The 22595-nt window shown below is 44.1% G+C and overlaps 1 protein-coding gene across 2 annotated transcripts in view; it reads right to left on the bottom strand.

The window, feature by feature from the left end:
* sppl3 (signal peptide peptidase 3) overlaps positions 1 to 22226 on the bottom strand; it is a 254970-nt gene extending 232744 nt beyond the window's left edge. The window contains exon 1 of one of the 2 annotated variants that reach the window (XM_038791581.1): positions 21494 to 22226. In XM_038791581.1, coding sequence (XP_038647509.1) covers positions 21494 to 21516 — 23 coding nt within the window. In that variant the 5' untranslated portion in view covers positions 21517 to 22226. The remainder of the gene's footprint in view (positions 1 to 21493) is intronic. The other variant, XM_038791592.1, reaches the window with a different exon arrangement.
* Between the last annotated feature and the right edge of the window lie 369 nt (positions 22227 to 22595).

Raw genomic sequence — 22595 nt, 5'->3', positions numbered from 1 at the left:
GGCAGAAAAAAGGATGAGGTCCTGCAAGCAGAATTTAGGGAGCTAGGAAGTAGATTAAAAACAGATCCCAGAAGGTAGTAATCTTTGGATTACTTCCAGAACCATGTACTAGTGAGCATAGAAATAGGATGCTAGTCCAGATGAATGCGTGGCTGGAGAATTGTAAGTTACTTTGCAAGTACATTAAGAGTAAAAGGGTAACTAGGGAAAGAGTAGATCCATTAAGGACCACAGTGGTAATGTATATGTGGAGCCAGAAGAAGTAGGTAGAGTTCTAAATGAATACTTTGTGTCAGTGTTCATTCGTAAAAGGGCTGGTGTGGCTATAGAAATCAGGGAAAAGGACTGTGACTGGCAGGTTTAAAAGTAGACAACTAGGGCTGGTGTGGCTATAGAAATCAGGGAAAAGGACTGTGACTGGCAGGTTTAAAAGTAGACAAATATACAGGGTGAGATGAAATGTATCCCAGGCTATAAAGCAAGGCACCGCTGGCAATAATTTTCAATTCCTCTCTGGTCACGGGAGAGATGCTGGAGGGCCGGAGGATAGCCAATATGGTACCTTTAGGGCAGAACGGATAAACCAGGAAACTACATGCCAGTCGGTTTAACCTCAGTGGTGGGGAGACTATTGGAAGCAATTCTGAAAGACAGGATTAATCTGCATTTGGAGAGGCAGGGATTAATCAAGAACAGTCAGCATGGTTTCGTCAAGGGGAGGTCATGTCTGACCAACTGAGGTGACCAGGTGTGTAGATGAGGGCAATGCATTTGACATAGTCTATTTGGACTTTAGCCTGCCTTTCACAAGGTCCCACATAGGAGACTGATGCAAAAGGTAAGAGCCCATGGGATCCAAGGAAATTTGGCAAACTGGATCCAGAATTGGCTGAGTGGCAGAAAGCAGAGGGTAATGGTTAAGGGATATTTTCCTGACTAGAAGCCTATATCCTGTGGAGTTCCGCAGGGATCAATGTTGGGGCCCCTGTTGTTTGTGGTTTATGTAAATGATTTTACGTGGATGATTTGCTCCTGTACATTTCGGACCCTGTGGAGGGGATGGGGGAGGTTCTGCAGATCCAGAGGGATTTTGGTAGTTTTTCAGGGTACAAACTGAACATGGGAAAGAGTGAGTTGTTTATGATCCAGGCCAATGGGCAGGAGGAGAGACTGAAAGAGCTGCCGCTCAGGATGGTAGAGAGAAGCTTTCATTACCTGGGTAAACAGGTGGCCAGGAAATGGGACACCCTGCACAGGCTCAACCTGACCCGGTTGGTGGAACAAATGGAAGGGGACTTTAAAAAGATGGGACATGCTCCCGCTGTCACCGGCAGGGAGGGTGCAGACCATGAAAAATGACTGTCGTCCCCCAGATTTTTGTTTGCCTTTCAGTGCCTCCCCATCTTCATCCCCAAGGCCTTTTTTAAGCAGGTGAGTCAGATCATTTTAGGCTTTGTGTGGGCAAATAAGACCCCGCGAGTAAGGAGATCGCAGGGGGGGGGGGGGGGGGGGGGGCGCGGCAATATAGCTATGATTAGGAAGTGTGCGATGGGGGGGGGGGGGGGGGGTGGGGGTGGGCTGGCGCTGCCGAACTTTTGCAACTACTACTCGACGGCCAATATAGCTATGATTAGGAAGTGTGCGATTTGGGGGGGGGGGGGGGGGGGGGGGAGAACAGCTGGAGGCGGCGTCATGTAAAGGTACTAGTCTGGGAGCTTTGATAACTGCTCCTTTGACGTTCTCGCCAACCAGTTACTCCACAAGTCCGGTGGTGGTGGCGACACTGCGGACCTGGGGACAGTGGAGGAGGTCCAAGAAGGTGATGGGAGCGTCGGCCTGGACCCCGATATGCAACAACCACAGGTCTGTCCCGGGTAGGATGGATGGTGGGTTCCAGAGCTGGCAGAGGGCAGGCGTCAGAAGGATGGGAGATCTGTTCATAGACGGAAGCTTTCCAAGTTTGAAGGTGCTAGAGGACAAATTTAATCTGCCGCCAGGAAACGCCTTTAAATATCTGCAAGTACGAGCCTTCCTGAAAAAACAGGTAGTTGCCTTTCAGACGCTGCCACAACGGAGGATATAGGACAAGGTGGTCTCCGGCACCTGGGTGGGGAGGGGAAGGTTTCTGATATCTACCAGGAACGACAGGAGGTGGAGGAAACCCCGGTGGAGGAGCTCAAGGACAAGTGGGAGGAGGAGTTAGGTGAGGAGTTGGAAGCAGGTCTGTGGGCAGAGATCCTGGGCAGGGTTAATTCCTCATGTGCCAGGCTCAGTCTAATTCAATTTAAGGTGGTCCACCGGGCACACATGACGGCAGCAAGAATGAGCAAGTTTTTTGGGGTAGAAGACAGTTGTATGAGGTGCAAGGGCAGCCCTGCAAAGCATGTCCACATGTTTTGGGCATGCCCGGAGCTTAGCAAGTTCATGCAAGGGCTCGCGAGGGCAATGTCCAAGGTGCTTAACACACGGGCGGTGCAGAGTCCAGAGATAGCAATCTTTGGAGTGCCAGAAGACCCGGGTGTTCAGGGGGGCGAAAGAGGCCGACGTCTTGGTCTTTGCCTCCCTAGTGGCCCGGAGACGGATTTTATTAATGTGGAGGGACTCGAAGCCCCCCCGAGTGTAGAGACTTGGGTTAATGACATGGCAGGGTTTCTCAGCCTCGAGAAAATAAAGTTTGCCTTAAGAGGGGCTAAGCTAGGGTTCTCTCGGAGGTGGCAGACGTTCGTCGACTTGATACTGTGTGCAGTTCTGGAATCCACTTTACAGGAAAGATGCGATAGCATTGGAACGGGTGCAGAGGAGATTTACCAGAATGTACAAATCGTTATTGATGCCTGGGCTGGAGGTTTAGCTATGAAGAGATTGGATAGGCTGTGGTTGTTTTCTTTGGAGCAGAGCAAACTCAGGAGGGCATGATTGAGATTTATAAAATTATGAGAGGCATGGAGTATACACAAAGAAATGTTTCCCCTTGGTGGAGGGGTCAATGACCAGGGTGCATAGATTTAAGGGGCAGGAGGCTTAGAGGGGGCGTGAGGGAAAACGTTTCACCCAGAGGGTGGTAGGAGTCTGGAACTCACTGCCTGGCAGGGTGGTGGAGGCAGAGACCCACATAACATTTAAGAAGTATTTAGATGTGCACTTGTAATGCCAAGGCAGACAAGGCGATGGGAGGTGGCCGCTTTTGACTGGCACAGACACAATGTGTCAAAGATCCTTTTCTGTGCTACAGACCTCTTATGACTCCCATGAATTGACAGGAACGTTCGATCTCTTCAGGACATTTTGAAGACGTCCCTAAAATGTTTTGGTTCTCCTCCTGGAGTCTCCTGTCGTGCTTTGCAAGTCTGGCACAGGAACGACATATTCCGCCCATGGAACTGGTTCGGAATGATTAACGCCTCAATGCTGGGCACGTTGGCTTGAGAGCAGACACCATTGAACTGTCTTTCTTGCAACCATTTGGAAGATCTTATACTTCTCCAGGGCTTCAAGGTGCTTGCTATAGCTTGTCCAAGCATCTCAAGAATAGGAAAGCACACAGAGATTTGGTGGGTTGATAACTTCCTCCTTTTACTCTCTGCCAGCCTATTTACTAATCCTTACTTAATATAGTTTGCAGATACTTAAATTACTCCCTAAAAACAGTCAAAATGAACAAAGTCTGATGAAAGTAATCCGTCAAGCGAAAAAATTGTTTTCATGCAACTGAGAAGTTATTCTGTGGGGACAAACGGATAACTAATAGGAACATTACATAAATTCCTGGCCTGCAAGGAAAGAGGAGCTGAAAAAATTCTCTCAAATTTAAAACAAATATAGTAACTGGATTTTTTTCCCTTCATAACTCAAAAGTGATGTCCCTAAAGTCCAAGTTGCCATCAGCTATAATGGAAATAAGAGAATAACATTTTTCACATTTCCTCTGAGATATCAGTGTTGACACAAACAAAATAAACAATCGTCATTGATGACAGCAGCCCTGTTTGTGCTTCAAGTAGGCAATTGAAGAGAACAAGATAGTGTTCATATTGGTTTGCAGGTTCATGCCCAGTTGTTGAGGAAAGTTTGAAATTAAAAATAATTATAATTCACAGATATTGAAGCAGTTCACACTCCTTTGCACTGATGAGGGTTCCCAAAGCTACTGGAGTGCAAACAAACAAATATATACAGAGTTAGAAGGAAATATTGGGACAGATGACAAAAGTTTGTGCAAAAAAGGGTGGATTTTAAGGAGTGTCTCAAAAGGAGAGAGAAGCAGAAGTTCAGGGAAGAACCCACCTGCTTTGGATCTGGATGATTAAACACCGTCATCAATGGCTAGGTGCATTTGCACTGCCAAATTTCCCCTTAGTGCCCAGGGATATGAAGGTTAGATTACGGGGATAGGGCGGGAGAAATGGATCTGGGTAGTGTGTTCTTTCAGAGAGTCAATTGCAGACTCGATGAGCCGAATGACCTTCTTCTGCACTGTAGGGTTTCTATGAATGGAAGAAGTAAAATGAGGGTGTACAAAAACCAGAACTGGTGGAATGGCAAATTCCTTGAAGGGCTGTCATTAGAGTCGGCATGGCTGACGACGTGAAGATATTTGAACAAAACCTTCGATATAAATGGTAGGAACACCACAGCACCAAGAATTCCACAGTATTAAAGTCATTTTTCTGCTTGAAGACATGCCAAAGCTTTTCATCGGGACCAACCACGACTGCTAAATTTCAAATAATCACAACAATTTAAACTACAGGAGAAAGGGGGTATTGATTAGATGGCATGTTGATTCTGATTTGCCGATGAATTGCAATGAAGAAATTGAATTTTAAGTTCTCCACGCTGCCAGGTAATTCAAACAACGCACAAGTGTTTGCTGCAATTGGGCAGCACTTATGAACAACTCCGTGCTCTAACAGCTACAGTAGCAACCAGTTAAGATAAATCAGTGCAGCTTGCAACATAGCTCATTTACACTTGCTAGAAGCGACATGCACTCAGATATCTGCAAACAAAAAGAATATGCTCAGGTTTTATGATCTAAAACGTCAAGTTGCTTCAATGCTAATAGCAGAAGACTTAACTCAAACATATTTCTGAATTCTAAACAGGGCCCAATTCACAAAGCTACAGTATGAGAAACAATACATTCTATCATAATAATAATCTTTATCACAAGTAGGCTTACATTAACACTGCAATGAAATAACTGAAAAGCCCCTCGTCGCCACATTCCGGCACCTGTTCGAGTACACGGAGGGAGAATTTAGAATGTCCAAATTACCTAACAGCACGTCTTTCAGGGGTGGTGGGAGGAAACCGGAGGAAACCCATGCAGACACAGGGAAAACGTGAAAACGTGCAGACAGTGACCCAAGCCGGGAATCGAACCTCGGACCCTGGAGCTGTGAAGCAACGATGTTAACCAATGTGCTACCATGACTACACTGGGCTGTAAAAGTCCCGTTGGCACTCATGTAAACCACTATTTCTTGGTTCTGTTTTTAAATGCATGAAAATAAACGGAGAGCGTTCTTGGTTTCAGACAATGCTTGGCACAACGTCGAGGGCAGAAGGGCCTGCTCTGTGCTGTACTGCTCTATGTTTAAAAACTGCTTTGCCACCACTGTATGTATTTAACCTGATGCAAATGCAAGATATCTGGAGCAACTCATACAATTCTAATGTGCATTAAATTTTGCGATAAAGGGAATTCTGGCAGGGATTTGCGGATGTTATGTCAGAAGCCCTGGAAGGTAGGGTAACTCAAGATTCCAGAATTGGCAATATTTGGGGTGTTGGAGGATTCGGGGGGGGGGGGGGGGGGGGGGGGGGGGGGGGGGGGAAAGAGGCCGATATCCTGGCCTTCTCCTCCCTGGTGACCCGGAGATGGATCTTTCTGAGATGGAGGAACTCAGAGCCCTCAAAGTCAAGAGTGTGGGTCAGCGACATGGTAGGGTTTCTCAGTCCGGAGAAAATCAAGTTTGCTTGGAGAAGATCAATACCGGGATTTGCCCGGAATTGGCAGCCGTTCATCGATTTCTTTAACAAAAATTGAACGTCAACAGTAAGGGGGGGGGGGGGGGGGGGGGGGGGGGGGGGGGGGGGGGAGGGGAAAGAGGAGAAATAAGAGGCAGGGTAATGTTAAATAAGGACAGGGAGCTTAGTATACGGGTAACTGGGGACCGGGTGGGAGAAGTGGGGAACATGGTTTATTGTTTGTTGTTCTTTTAGGGGGTATTTTGTGCATCGACCAGCGCGGTTGTTTTAGAAATGTCAACATATTAAATTGTGAAAATTACAAATGCTTCAATAAAATATTTTCTAAAAAAAAAGTGCGAGTAAAAGGCAATATAAATTTCAGGGAAAAGGACAACATGGAGGACCAATAGGGAGTGGGAGAAAAACTGAATGATGGTTCACCCAGAGTTCCTCTAGATTAGCTCTGAAGTCATTTGATGATTGAGAGCAGAGGTCTGGGGCATACAGACTTCTTACTCTTGTCAACAGGTAACATACGCTGGGAACTCGATTTTTTAAAAATTGTGAAAAATAATACAAAGAACATACTGATGTTTATTTCTATTTTCACAAAAAGATGTTATCACCAACATGGTGAACTATGTAAGCCTTCTTCATAAGAGACAACGGACTTGGTTGAGGTCAGGACAGTCTTCCATTCAAGCAGGTAATGTCTTTATATTTACTCATTGAGAAATTAAAGACTTTTACTGTGAGTCATCAAGGTTCAAAAGAAAGATTAATCAGGAAGCAGTTACTATGTGATACCAAGATTGGATTCAAATCAGGATGGTAAAGAATTCCACTTTTACCCGAGTAAAATAAATAACTTTTAGAATTACTACAGGCACAGGGTAAGAGGACAGAGTGGGATAAAGGAGAGAATGTAGTGGGAAGAGAATATATTGATTGGAGGCAAAAGGTGGGAACTGTAGATTGCACTCATAATACATGGAATATCTATATTAAGAATTTTCACTAAAATTCTTGTGATCTTAAATGTCTCTGGATTTTAAAACAAAGGATAATTCCATGTTTGGCGTGGTTTCTGAATAATACCCCTGAATACGTGTCTGCTTTTAATCTCCACCCTATATTTAAGGTGAAGGTTTAATACAAGACCAGAAAAAGTTTCAAATTTGTTTAGCAGTTTGTCTGATGGTGCAAGATACTGTCAGTTCTAATATTAGAAGTTGCCCAAACTCGTACAGTCTCTGGCTTGAATTAGAAGACTGGGTGACTGGTGCCCGATGCTAAACATGGCACTTGACCACAACAGCAGACTTTACCACCCATGAAAATTGGGTCAAGAAGGCTGCTTGGGGATAAGGGATTCAGATTTACCTATACAAAGAGACCAGCACAGCTTAGGTGCCGAGAATTAAAATGGCAGCAATTAAGCTCAAGCGAGAAAGGAGAGCAGAGGGAAACAATTAATGCAGTATTTTTTTTTTACTTTTAAAATAATCCAAGTTTATTTAGACTCGAGTACAGACAGTAAGGTTTTATAAAAATGTCAACGGCAGCCTATTTTGTGCATATCAAGAACCCATAAATGGTAAGTCAATGAATTAAGTGATATTCTTGTTTGCTGCCATTGGTCAAGGGAAAATATTAACTAGAACACCAAGAGAATGTCATGCTTTTCTATGATTAGTACTACAGGATATTTTATACCCAACTGTGCTTTAACATCTCATTGAAAGACTATGCTGAAAGGTAAGCCTCGACCTGCATGTGATTCAGTAGCGAGGCTTGAGCTCCAACTATGACGACTCGGAGGCAAGACTGCTAGACAGTGAGCGCCAGGTTGACAAAGTGTAAATTTATTTTAGAAACTAAAAAATAATTTCTTCCGAATTCTCACCAGCAATTAGAGCAATTGTGGAAAATGCTGAGGTTGTTCGTCTTCAAGCAAAGAAAGGCGAGATTTGATACCCGTGCTCAAAAGCACAAAGGGCTTTGATAGAACAAATAAGAAGAATTACTTTCTCTTGGCTGATGGATCAGTAACCAAAGGACATAGATTTACGGTAATTGATAAAAAAAAAACCAGAGATGACACGAGGGGAAAAAATGTAACACAAGTGAATGATTATCTAGAATCTGCTGTTTGGAAAGGTGGTGGAAGCAGATTCAATAGCAACTTTCAAGAAGAAATTTGATAAATACTTGGAAGAGAAAACATTTGCAGGGTTATGGGAGCAAAATACAGATCTGCAACTCTTTGAATTGCTCTTGGGAGAGCTAGTACAGGCATAAATGGACCAAATGGCTGTCTTCTGTATCATATGCTTTCACATGTCAACAATTAGAAAGGAATTCCAATGAGAGTCCTCTGAAGTTTTTACACTGGCATGGGGCCATAGTCCCATTTTTGGAGAATCCAGCCCATGATCTAATTTCATGATGAACAACTCCAAGAATTAAGTAGAGGAAAATAGTTTTATAAAGTTTAGGAAAAAATATATTTTAAATCTAATAAATAAATGAAAAGCAGAGTAAATTTCACAAAGTTGCACCACAGTTTGGTCTGGTCTCCAGCCCTACACGATAAAGAAAGTTTAGATTACTACACATAGACCACGGTAAAATCCACAAAGAAAATATGTACACAAGTTTCAAATTAAAGGAAACCTTAATTTCAACAACACAACTCATTGGTAGACTGTGACTTCCATATCTCCCAAACACTGACATACCAGTGAAAAAGTTTGAAACTAAGAACAGATTTTTCTACCCTATTTATGCAGAGATGGGCTGCTCCATTATTTGACTACGAGTTTCTTTTTGGAGCTTCCCTTTAAAAGGAACATGATGTGGAGATGCCGGCATTGGACTGCGTGAGCACAGTAAGAAGTCTTACAACACCAGGTTAAAGTCCAACAGGTTTGATTCAAACACGAGCATTCGGAGCACAGCTCCTTCCTCAGGTTAAATGTCAGCCATCTCCTGGGGAAAGCAGCCCTTTAATTGTGAACATTAGGAAAGAGACGATCCTTTCAGCCAGAAAATAAATGTATCAAGCTGAGGGAGCAAAGGATGTCAATGTCTTAAAAGGAACAGACAAGAGTGCTTGTTAAAATATTGTGCATTTAGAATGAGGGTATTTTTGGAGCGAAGAAGGGAGGTAGGGGGCCTGGCGCTGCCCAACCTGTGTGGGTATTATTGGGCAGCAAACGTGGCGATGATTCGCAGGTGGATGACGGAAGGGGAGGGTGATGCATGGAAGAGATTGGAGGTGGCGTCCTGTGCGGGTAAGAGTCTGGAGGCTTTGGCGACAGCCCCACTTCCACTCCCCCCGGCAAAGTACTCTGCGAGTCAGGTGGTGGTTGCGTCCCTTAAAATCAGGGGACAGTGGAGGCGGCATAGGGGGGGGGGGGGGGGGGGGGGGGGGAGTGAAGGCCTCAGTTTGGGCCCCGATATGGGGCAATCACCGCTTTGCGCCGGGGAGAACGGGTGGGGGATTTGAGAGTTGGCACAGGGCAGGCATTAGACAGTTTGGGGACCTCTTCCTGGATGGGAAGTTCTCGACTCTGGAGGAGCTGGTGGGGAAGTGGAACCTCCCCCCTGGGAACGCTTTTAGGTATATGCAGGTCAGGGCATTTGTTAAGAGGCAGGTGGCGGAGTTTCCGCGGCTGCCGGCAAGGGGGGTGCAAGATAGGGTGCTTTCGGGGACGTGGGTCGGTGAAGGAAAGATCTCGGCTATTTACCAACTGATGCAGGAGGAGGGGGAGGCCTCAGTAGAAGAGTTCAAAGCGAAGTGGGAGGAAGAGCATGGGGAAGAGATTGAAGATGGAACGTGGTTGGACGCCCTGGAGAGGGTGAATTCCTCCTCCTCGTGCGCACGGCTCAGCCTAATTCAGCTGAAGGTGCTGCATAGGGCTCACATGACAGGGGCAAGGATGAGCCGGTTCTTCGGAGGGGAAGACAGGTGCGGGAGGTCCGGCGAACCACACCCATATGTTCTGGCTTGTCCGGCCTTGGAGAGGTTTTGGAAGGGGGTGGCGGGGGCTTTGTCGGAAGTGGTCGGGTCTAGGGTCAAGCCGGGCTGGGGGTCTCACGATCTTTGGGGTAGCTTTGGAGCCGGGAGTGCAGGAGGCGAGAGAGGCCGGCATTCTGGCCTTTGCGTCTCTAGTAGCCCGGCGCAGGATTCTGTTACAGTGGAGGGATACGCGGCCCCCGAGTTCGGAGGCCTGGATCAACGACATGGCTGGGTTCATCAAGTTGGAGAGGATGAAGTTTGCCCTGAGGGGGTCGGTACAGGGGTTCTTTCGGCGATGGCAGCCCTTTCTCGACTTCCTGGCGAAGGGGTAGAGAGTGGTCGGTCTCAGCAGCAGGTTTGTTTTTGCGGCGGTGGGTTTGCTATGTTATTATTTTCTTCTTTCTTGTGTTGCTGTTGGTTTTTTTGTTATTATTTATTTTGGGGGGGGGGTGAGTTCATTTCTTGTGTTGGTGTGGAAACATGCCTTGTTTGTTTTAAATTGTGGGGAGAAAATTTGTTATTGAAAAACTTGAATTAAAATTATTTATTTTTTTAAAATATTGTGCATTTAGGAGAGAAGTTCTAATGTCCTAGTTCAATATTGTTACATATGGAATTGCCTGACAACATGGCTACTTTGTAGATTGCAGAGCAACAAAACCGTGGAGATGGAAAAAGATTTTCCATTTGTTAAGCAAGACATTGGCAGATTTTTAAATTTACATTTGGTGTTCAGTACAGTATCTCATGGTCTCTCAAAACTACAAATCCCGGGACCGAGATTGTGCCAGATTTTGGATCACACGATCGAGCCATGCCAGGTCAGGTGGAGTCAAGGCTCGCTTGGAACACAGGAATAAACCCAAAAGCAGCAGAGCGGTAAATAGTCCAGCACCATACTGTACCAATGCTGAGCCTAGCCAAATTGTAAGTTAGATTTTTTAAAATTCTACTAAATTAAAATTGATGCACGACACATTGTTTTATTACATGTTTTATTACAATTTAACTTTTGCGATGTGCGTGATTATTCACAGAGTTTCTCTTCAGTGGAGAGGTATACAATAGCAATAAAAAGGGAGACGTCACCCCCTTCAAATCTGAAGTTATTCCAATGATTACATTTCTTGGCATTTCTACTTAATTACTATGAATGTTGCTGAAGGAATTAGTTCATTTCATTATTTGTAATAAAATGGGGGGGGGGGGGGTGGTTCAGCGGAGATATGAAGGGCGAGATTCATCCAAATGGGAACAAAATGGGAACACACTTAGCACGTGGCAACTCGCGTTGTGCAAGGGGCCTGGATGGGGAAGAGCGACTGGAGCATATGGCCCCGTTTTGTACAGTGTAGCAAGATCGGGATGCCATTTTTAAAGCGATCCCCAACCTTCTTCTCTCCCCTATCCCCTCCCCCCCTCCCCCCCCATTGCCTTATGGGAGGATCTCCGCCACCTGCCAACAACACTCCCCAAAAAAACAGGGGAATCCCATCCAGATTGCGCGCACGCAAAAAATGTTACTTGGGCACCCTGGCAGTGCCAACCTGGCAGTGCCCATGCCACTGGCAATGCCAGCTTGGTGCCCAGACAGCATCCATGCCGGATGGCAGTGCCAGCCCAGCACCACGACAGTGCCCAAGCCAGCCAACATTGCAGAACGCCCCGGCCGGCATTGCCAGGGTGCCCCGGCTAGCAGCAGTGCCAGGTCACCACCCTACCAAAAGGCACGCAGCTGGGGGCCTCCGATCCCCTTTAAGACCCCCACGAGTGCCGTTACCTCTGGTCCCCGTTTGTGGAGACCCGTGCTAAACAGCACTTGTCCGATTCTCTGAGGTGAAGGGAATGAATCCCAAAGTCTCAGGTACCTTGGGAATCTGCACATTAGAGTTAGACTCACTGTGGGCAGCACGGTAGCACCGTGGTTAGCATGTTGCTTCACGGCACCAGGGTCCCAGGTTCCATTCCCGGCTTGGGTCACTTGTCTGTGTGGAGTCTGTATGTTCTCCCCTTGTCTGCGTCCGTTTTCTGTGTGCTCCGCTTTCCTTCCACAAGTCCAGAAAAATGTAGGGGCTTTTCATAGCAACTTCATTGCAGTGTTAATGTAAGTCTACTTGTGACAATAAAGATTGTCTCGCTCTAATATGCAGATTTGTCAAAAAGTGATCCCACCCACAATGGGCGGTATTTACATCGCAACGTCTCACGAGATAGTGTTCGATCTCTCGAGGCGTTGCGAGCTGGGTAGATCCCAGGAGCAGGGCTTCCCGGCTTTCATCCACCATGTTGCGCCATGAGCTGCTTTTCCAGCACAGCGAGTCCACTGGATCGCACTCAAAGTCAGTGAAACTCAGTTGATCATAGATGATGCCTGGAAATCAGACACGCAGTATACCTAACCACAGCAGAGCAGACATCACTGCACTTAAGTGGTCTGGACTGCATAATGTAGAAGTGTACTAATCAGTTAATTATGTTAAGTTATTAAAATGTTGCACCACTGAGACACCCACGTATTCCTTGTTTTTCCTAAATACACAGTTTAGATTGTTTAAAAGTATTCCTTTAAATCAAGAATCATAATGTGAAGGACCTTCTTTGTATAAATGGGAACATGGCAACTACACATGTTAATGGTGACTTATTGAGTACAACATTGCTATTCTGCTATTTTGCATAATAAGTTGAGGAGGATTTGAGAACGATACCAAGCTACTTGTCCTAGTTATGCAATTTATCTAAAATTGTAATGTTAGGGATTAAGAATAGTAGACTTGAATACAAGGGAGAGATAGAAGTTTTTCGAAAATTAAATAATTAAAGCATCTCTCCAGTCCCCAAATCACAATGTACATTCATGAATGTTAAATGGTGCTGTGAAAGTGTACAGCATAGGAACAGGTAGATTGGTAATGTGTGAACGATATTAGAAAAAAAATACATTAATACAAGGAAGGAAGGCAGCAAATTGGCTGAAGAACTTTTTCTACCCACTAAAACATAATGAACCAGGAATTAAAATACTTGAAAAGAAAATGGTAGTCAAGTGAAACTAAAACGGTTCTGAACAAATTCACATTTTATTGATAAACTTTATGAGAAATAACAGTGGTTAAAAGATAAATTAATATCAGATAAAATTCAAAAGCTAGTGTCAGGGGAGAAAAGCAGGAGGAAAAGTCAAATGAGATATAGGTTTAACTATGAGGCAGCATATTTTGAAAGATTGTTCTCAGGTTGTGGCCAAACTAGTTCTGTCCCATTTATTTCTCATCCCTAGCTACCCTGAAAATGATAGTGTTTGCAATACTCCAAACCCTTTCCAGAACATAGAACATAGAACAGTACAGCACAGAAAAGGCCCTTCCGCCCTCGGCGTTGTGCCGAGCATTGTCTGAAACCAAGATCAAGCTCTCCCACACCCTGTCATTCTGGTGTGCTCCATGTGCCTATCCAATAACCGCTTGAAAGTTCCTAAAGTGTCCGACTCCACTATCACAGCAAGCAGTCCATTCCACACCCTAACCACTCTTGGAGTAAAGAACCTACCTCGGACATCCCTCCGATATCTCCCACCCTGAACCTTGTAGTTATACCCCCTTGTAACAGCTACATCCACCCGAGGAAATAGTCTTTGAACGTCCACTCTATCTATCCCCCTCATCATCTTATAAACCTCTATTAAGTCGCCTCTCATCCTCCTCCGCTCCAAAGAGAAAAGCCCCAGCTCCCTCAACCTTTCCTCATAAGACCTATCCTGCAAACCAGGCAGCATCCTGGTAAATCTCCTTTGCACTCTTTCCAATGCTTCCACATCCTTCCTATAATGAGGTGACCAGAACTACACACAATACTCCAAATGTGGTCTCACCAGGGTCATATATAGTTGCAGCATTACCCCACGGCTCTGAAACTCAAGCCCCCGTTAATAAATGCGAACACATGCCTTCTTTACGGCTCTATCCACTTGAGTGGCAACCTTCAGAGATCTGTGGACATGAACCCCAAGATCTCTTTGTTCCTCCACATTCCTTAGAACCCTGCCGTTGACCCTGTAATCCGCATTCAAATTTTTTCTACCAAAATGAATCACCTCGCACTTATCAGGGTTAAACTCTATCTGCCATTTTTCAGCCCAGCTCTGCATCCTATCAATGTCTCTTTGCAGCCTACAACAGCCCTCCACCTCATCCACTACTCCACCAATCTTGGTGTCATCAGCAAATTTACTGACCCACCCTTCAGGCCCCTCCTCCAAGTCATTGATTAAAAAAAAAATCACAAATAGCAGAGGACCCAGTACTGATCCCTGTGGTACACCGCTGGTAACTGGTCTCCAGTCTGAAAATTTTCCATCCACCACCACCCTCTGTCTTCTATGTGATAGCCAGTTACTTACCCAATCAGCCAAATTTCCCTCTATCCCACACCTCCTTACTTTCTTCATGAGCCGACCATGGGGAACCTTATCAAACGCCTTACTAAAATCCATGTATACGACATCAATGGCTCTACCTTCATCTACACACTTAGTTACCTCCTCAAAGAATTCAATCAAATTTGTGAGGCAAGACTTACCCTTCACGAATCAGTGTTGACTATCCCGGATTAAGCTGCATCTTTCCAAATGGTCATAAATCCTATCCTTCAGGACCTTTTCCATTAACTTACCGACCACCAAAGTAAGACTAACTGGCCTAATTACCAGGGTCATTCCTATTCACTTTCTTGAACAGAGGAACACCATTCGCCACTCTCCAGTCCTCTGACACTATCCCATTGGACAGTGAGGACCCAAAGATCAAAGCCAAAAGCTCTGCAATCTCATCCCTTGCCTCCCAAAGAATCCTTGGATATATCCCATCTGGCCCAGGGGACTTGTTGACCCTCAGGTTTTTCAAAATTGCTAATACATCCTTCCTCAGAACATCTACCTCCTCCAGCCTACCCACCTGTATCACACTCTCATCCTCAAAAACATGGCCCCTCTCCTTGGTGAACACTGAAGAAAAGTATTCATTCAACGCCTCTCCTATTTCTTCTGACTCCATGCACAAGTTCTCACTACTGTCCTTGACCGGCCCTACCCTCACCCCGGTCATTCTTTTATTTCTCACATGAGTAAAAAGCCTTGGGGTTTTCCTTGATCCGACACGCCAAGGACTTCTCATGCCCCCTCCTAGCTCTCCTAAGCCCTTTCTTTAAAGCTCATTCCTTGCTACCTTGTAACCCTCAAGCGACCCGATTGAACCTTGTTTTCTCATGCTTACATACTCTTCCTTTTTCCTCTTGACAAGACATTCAACCTCTTTTGTGAACCATGGTTCCCTCACACAGCCATTTGCTCTCTGATTGACAGGGGCATACCCATCAAGGACACACAGTATTTGTTCCTTGAACAAGCTCCACTTTTCATTTGTGCCTTTCCCTAACAGTTTCTGTTCCCATCTTATGCTCCCCAATTCTTGTCTAATCGCATCATAATTACCCCTCCCCCAATTATAAATCTTGCCTTGCCGTATGGCCCTGTCCCTCTCCATTGCAATAGTGAAAGACACCGATTTGTGGTCACTGTCTCCAAAGTGCTCTCCCACAAACAAATCTAACACTTGGCCTGGTTCATTACCCAGTACCAAATCCAATGTAGCCCCCCCCCCCCCCCCCCCCCCCCCCCCCCCCCCCCCCCCACTCTTGTCAGCCTATCTACATAGTGTGTCAGGAAACCCTCCTGCACACACCGTACAAAAACTGCCCCATCAATTTGGAAAATTAAAGTCACCCATGACAACTACCCCGAGACCTCCACACCTATCCATAATCTGTTTTTAATTTCTTCCTCCACATCTCTATTACTATTTGGGGGCCTAGAGAAAACTCCTAACAATGTGACCGCTCCTTTCCTATTTCTAACTTCGGCTCATATTATCTCAGTAGGCAGATCCCCTTCGAACTGCCTTTCTGCAGCCATTAAACTATCCTTGATTAACGATGCTACTCCTCCACCTCTTTTACCACCTTCCCTACTCTTACTGAAACATCTATACCCCGGAACTTCCAACAGCCATTCCTGTCCCCCTCTAGCCATGTCTCCATAATGGCCACAACATCATAGTCCCATTGGTAAAACATTGGTAAAATAGATAATCTGGGAAACAGGATTACCAAATATAAATATATTCAACAAAATTTCACAACTAATCAAGGTGGGATTAGAACTCAACTTCTGAGTGATTATTAAGAATATGGCAGCATAGTTATGTTGCTCGACAGGTGATATAGTGGCTTTGATTAATTATCTAGAGACGCAAGTTCAAATCATTGAGGAAATAAAATTAAATGTTATTTTAATTAACCAGCAAGAGTCAGCCACATTGCTGTGGGTCTGAGTCATGTAAAGGTCAGACAGGTGAACCAGATATGTTTTTAACAACGTGGTAGTTTTATGGTCACCTACAGAATCATAAAAACAGCCATTTTATTCCAACCAGTTATTTAATTAATTGAATTTAAATGTCCGAGCTGCCATAGTAGGAATTAAATTCCCATCTCCAAATCATTGTGTTTAGCTTTACAAGTGGACAGTATTCCATCATACTCCTGACATGGAGGACACATTTTGGGGATTCAGGAAGCGAGTTACTAACTGCAGAATTCCCAACTTCTCGATTGCGCTTATAGCCACAGTATTTATATGGCTGGTCCAGTAAAAGGTTTCTAGAATAAAAATACATAATTGAAGGAGAGCCAATTTCAGTGGGATGGGAACAGATCTGTCCCAGGTAAACTAGAACCAAAGATTGGCAGGCAAAACTGGAACAGAACAATGGACTGTCTTGAAAGAGGGGTTATGCACATCCAGTCAAAGTACATTTCCAGAAGGAAAAAAAGATATTGCAAGCAAAGCCAGATCTCCCTGGGTGGCAAGCGATAAAGAGTGCAAATGCCAGATTGTTAATTCAACAGGTAAAATTTAGAAAGTTCAGAGGAGTAGTGAAAAAGGAAATGAGGGGCAAAGCGCAAGTATGAGAATACACAGATAACATAAAAGAGAATCCAAAAGTCTTCTATATGCATATAAATAGTGGGGTGCATTGGGGACCAAAAGGTGGATCTACATGTGGAGGCATAGAGCATATCTGAGGTACTACATTAGAACTTTGCATCTGTCTTTACCAAGAAAGAAGATGCTGCCAAAGTTACAGCAAAAGGAAAGATAGTGGAGACATTGGATGAATTAATATTTGATAACGGAGGCCGCGTTAGAAAGACTGACTTTGATAGGATACCAAGACAGGATGGGCTGCGGAGGGAAAGAAGGGTGGAAATTGCAACGGTACTGGTTATAATACTCAAATCTTCCCTTGATATAGGACTGAAAGGACTAAAGAACTGTAAATAATGCACAGATAAACTCAGCAAGAAGTGGCAAGTTAAATTTAACCTTGGTGGTGAAAAGACTTTTAGAAACTATAATCTGGGACACGATTACAAGCAACTTGGATAAGAATGGATTGAGGAAAGCCAACATGAACTTGCTAAAGGAAAATTGCATTTAACTAACTTGATTGAATTTTTTGAAAAGGTAACCGGGAGGACTGATGAGAGTATGCAGTTGATGTGCTATACAGGAACTTCCAAAAGTACCACAATATTTTTGCCAGCAAAGTTGAACCCATGGAACAAAAAGGACACTCACAGCTTGGATAGAAGGTCGACTAAGTTGGAAGAAACAGAGCAGTAATGAATGGTTATTTTACAGACTGGAAAAAGGTATATAATACAGTTCCCCAGCAATCAGTAGGAAGACCACTGCTACTCTTGATATGTATAATGATCTAGACTCAGAGGTTGTATGAATGGTTGGACATTTGGCTGATTAAAACAAATGCAGAATAGTGTGAAGTGATCCATTTTAGTAGGAAAAACAAGGTACGGAAACGCAGTACTTTACTGCTGTTTGTTGAAATGTAATCTACTACAGTTTTTGTTCAACTTGTCTTGCTGTCCCCCCGGAATCTACTCCTCTTCCTAGCAGGATAATATTTGAAATGAAAATGAAATGAAAATCGCTTGCGGTCACGAGTAAGCTTCAATGAAGTTACTGTGAAAAGCCCCTAGTCGCCACATTCCAGCGCCTGTCCGGAGAGGCTGGTACAGGATTTGCAAGCCATTAATTAAATTACCATACTCAGTAGTCTCTTCTCACTTGCTGACCGTTGAGTATTCGTTTTCTTCTACCCTTCTGCCAATATTATAACCATTTCCAAAGTTTATGGTGAATCATCTCAATGTTGAATTTGACTTGATGTGAAACTCTATTCAATGACTTTTAAAGTCTATGTATACATATGACAGAATATGTCACCTGGAACTCCCTTCATAGCATTACTGTGGTTGCACCTACTCATGTACTGCAGTGATTCAAGGCGACGGCTCACCACCCCTTTCTCAAGGCCAATTAGGGATGGGCATTAATGCTGGCAGAAACAGCGACGCCCACAATTGATGAATGAATTTTTTAAAATTGCATTCCCAGTGGGTTAAAAATTCAGCGAGTCAGTTAGGTTCTTCTGTGTTGATTTGGTTTTCATAATATCATTAAGGTTATTCTCTCAAGTTGATTCATTCATCATGTCCACATTGAATCTTACCAATTTTTACAGATGCACCATAGAAAGCATCCTATCTGGCTGCATCACAGCTTGGTATGGCAACTGCTCGACCTAAGACCAGGGCAGACAAAGACTAGGAATCCTATGGTGAGTAACTCACCGGTACCAGTACCAGCCTCCCCGGACAGGCGCCGGAATGTGGCAAAACTGAACTACTTATCAACCTTTATGGATGAGATAACTTTGGTTTTGGCATCAGGAGACCATGCTGCAACAAAATCAGGCCATTGCCATGCATCAAACGCAAGGGAGGTGATCTAATTGGGGTGTTTAAACTGTAGGTTTACTGGTAAAGAAAGTCGATAATTTACAGCGCAAACAATGGGCCCAATGGCCTCCTGCTGTGCTGTAACCATTCAATGATTTATGTTGCAGCTTTTACTACTACAAGATCTCGCAAAGCGCTTTACAATGAAGTAGTTTATAAATGTAGCTACTGTTGTGATGTAGCATCATGTCCTGTACCATCGCTTCATAGAAGCACACTTTCCAAAATATATATACATATTGATTTTTCTTTTAAACAAAAAGGGGTGCTATCAACAGGTAATGACAAAGGACTTCAATGGCAATTATTTTGGCTGGTGAATTAGAAATTAATTCAGCAGCATCCTTTCACAAATTGAAACAATTTTACCAAATATACAAAAACAAATCTGACCACATTGTTGTCAACGGCCCATTAGCACGTTTACCCAACAGAAAGACCACCGAGAACATGATTAATTGGGGTGACCCTTGCTTACCTTGCCCTTCCTTTGCTGCAAAATTCTCTTTTCAGTTTTTCCTTGACTAAGCTGGCACCACCCGTTGCTCAGTTTGGGTGCCACAAGTCAATGGGGCAGTGCTCCCTGTCCCTGGCCTAGCATCTCCCCTGCTCAACAATCTGATTTGCAATCAACAACTGAGAATACATGTGGATAGTAGGAAATTACTTGCCTGTCCCACCATGATGACAATAGAAGAGATCCCACCAACATTTGAATTGTGCATTCAATTACAAATGATGTCCTTCCAAACTTGGGTGGGGATGAGTTATGCAACCAGAGGGTGAAATACTGACAAAAATAACAATATGGCATAATTTACAAGTGTGATTTTCCCTGTAGCTAAGACAGACACAAAAACAAACCTTACCACTCAAAATTACCACATGAAAATAATGTTTAAATTCCTTTGCTGTCTATTCTGATTTCCCAGTCATACTTCACCATGTTGAACAGTGTTGGGAGAATACATGTGGGATTGTCAATAAAGTAGATTCCTTCCTGTAACTTGAGATGAAAAAGGAGTTTGACAGCAGCTCAAATTATTAGATGTGTCAGTTATGCATTAATTATAGCAAAGTCGTAAAACTTGCCTAAGAATTTAGAACTTCATTACAAAGGAAATCTTCCTGTGATATGTTGTGGCATCAACAGGAGTATCAGCGCATTCAGTCTCAGTGGAGTGCAAAACATTATGCTGCATAATATCCCAAATAGGTAATCTAACTTGAGCACAAGTGTGAAAATTGATCACTGTGCATATTATTGTACATTATCTCAAAATACATGCACTGGTCAGTTTGACTTTGTCGCAATCTACATTTTTGGGTCAGTCTGATCAAACAATAATAAAAAATCCTTTGACTTTACAAAGAGAATTACCCAAAAGGGGCTGGTTTAGCTCACTGGGCTAATCGCTGGCTTTTAAAGCAGAACAAGCAGGCCAGCAGCACGGTTCGATTCCCACACCAGCCTCCCTGGACAGGCGCCGGCCGGAATGTGGCGACTAGGGGCTTTTCACAGTAACTTTATTGAAGCCTACTCGTGGCAATAAGCGATTTTCATTTCATTCAAAACGCTATTTTATTCATGTTTGTACAATTCCCCATGCCTCTCCTCCAAGCAATCAATGCTACTGTGAATCCTGCCAGTTAATAAAATGTCAGCTCTGCACTGTCAATATGATTCAGAACTAAAGTCTACTTACAACAGAAGATATTCAGAATGCTATATCTGTCTCCCACTTCAAAAAGAAACTCCAATCCCACAAAGCAAACACCTTAAACCCATTATGGTCAGTGCAGATTAAAAATTCAATGACGAGACACTGAACATACCAGTCTGAAAACCGCTAGCGCAGCCATGTACTAAAAAATTGTGCAACCTTTCAAAAGGCATATACATCATGTGTAAACAAATACACACGTACACACATATTCAGTCTAAAATTATAACGAATATCCCGAGTAATTGTTTTCACAGATTTGATTTGCACTGCATATGTTGGCATCCAAATTGCAAGTTGTCATACACCCACTGTCACCAACACAGAAAAGGCTGTCACAAATTTGATTTTAAAATAAAATAAAACCATGTCAACCGATCACTGATTCGGCTAAAGGATCAAAATGTTACTGAAGCTGAGCTATTGTATACAGGATCTATTATATGCACACGTTTATGCAAAAACACACACTATATATTATGTGCAGATGTTTAATATATATTTAAGTGTTCATTTAGATTGAGAATGAACCACGCATTAACAACCTCTGTTCTGTATAATGGAGGTATGAGTGAAGATACAGCCTGTACCATAGCGCCCTCCAGCCACCGGCTCTGCACAAACCCCCTCGCTCCTTCACCCGGTTCCCGTCAAACTGCGAGGCCGAGGCTGCACCTGCGGCCTACAATCAAAACAAACCCAGCGGACAAGGCGAACACCTTTCATATTGCCAACCGTTCAGATCAGTTTTTTTTTAAATAAGAAAGATAAAAACGAAGTGAGTAAAGTGTACGGTTTGGGGAGGAGAGAGGGGGTGGATTTCACTCACCAGGAATATGCTTGCTCGGCCATGGCAGCTCCGACCGGAGAGAAACACACACAAAAGCGGCGACGGCTGCAAACTCCGGCTCCTCACCTCCCTCCCTCTCGGGGGGGGGGGGGTAAATCAAACTCGACGGGAATGCCTTTTTTAAAAATCTTTTATCAAGAAAGCGCAATCAAAGACGAACATATATGTTTGTTTTAAAAACGAAACGATCCAGTCAATCCCTGGCCATCAGGATAACATGGCGGACAGGCGCCTTCATTGTGCACCCACCGGAGGGGTAAAAAAAATCCTCTCCTCCTCCTCCCGCCGGCACAAAGCCTATAAAACAAAACGATTATTCTCGTTTTTTAAATAAAAATAAGAGGGCAAATCTCAAAAAGACTGTCGTCTCCAGCCACCCTGCGAATGGTTTCCTCTCCTTCTGCGAAAGGGGGGGGGGGGTTAAAAAAAACAAACTCCTTTTTTTTCCCACCCACAATTTTAAAAAGACAAATGCTGAAGCCGGTCGGTGGGTGTTTTTTTTTTGTTCTCCCTCCAGACGGTGAGGGAGGCGGTTTTTTTTCCTCTTCTTTCCTTTCACTCAGTCATGGCCGTGTGCTGCTCCCTCCCCTCTCTGACCCAGCTTCGGCTCTCAGTGTGCCCGTGTCTTGTGCACAAACCACCCACCGCCCTCGCCACTCCTCCTCCTTCCCTCCTCAAGCTCCAAACGCATCTGATATCATAATACAAAATGTGGGGAGGGGAAAGAAATGCCCCGGTCCAGTCACCGCCTTTCCCGATTTGTTTTAACTACGCCCCACGCAAGCGCACTCGCCGGGAGATGGGGCGGGCAATGTTGTGTTTTCAATGTCCTCTGACTCTTATCCTATTTTTTTTTCAAATTTTATTTCCTTTTTTCTCAGAGTTACAAAGCCCAAGCACAGGAACGGACCGGGAGAGCAAACGCTTTGTCCATCTCCTTGCTTGCTCCAAAAATAAATCCCAATTCGAATTGAATCCAATTCATGGTCCCGACAAAAGGGACAGACTGGATGCAAGCTGACAAGAATAGGCATTATTATTGCACCAGATCTCGGATTGATCCTGCCTACCCTTGATCCTA

Source organism: Scyliorhinus canicula, chromosome 1, assembly GCF_902713615.1.
Source record: "Scyliorhinus canicula chromosome 1, sScyCan1.1, whole genome shotgun sequence".
Lineage (NCBI taxonomy): Eukaryota > Metazoa > Chordata > Chondrichthyes > Carcharhiniformes > Scyliorhinidae > Scyliorhinus > Scyliorhinus canicula.
The sequence above is the reverse complement of the archived record's forward strand: the minus strand, read 5'-3'. Positions and strand labels throughout refer to the sequence as shown.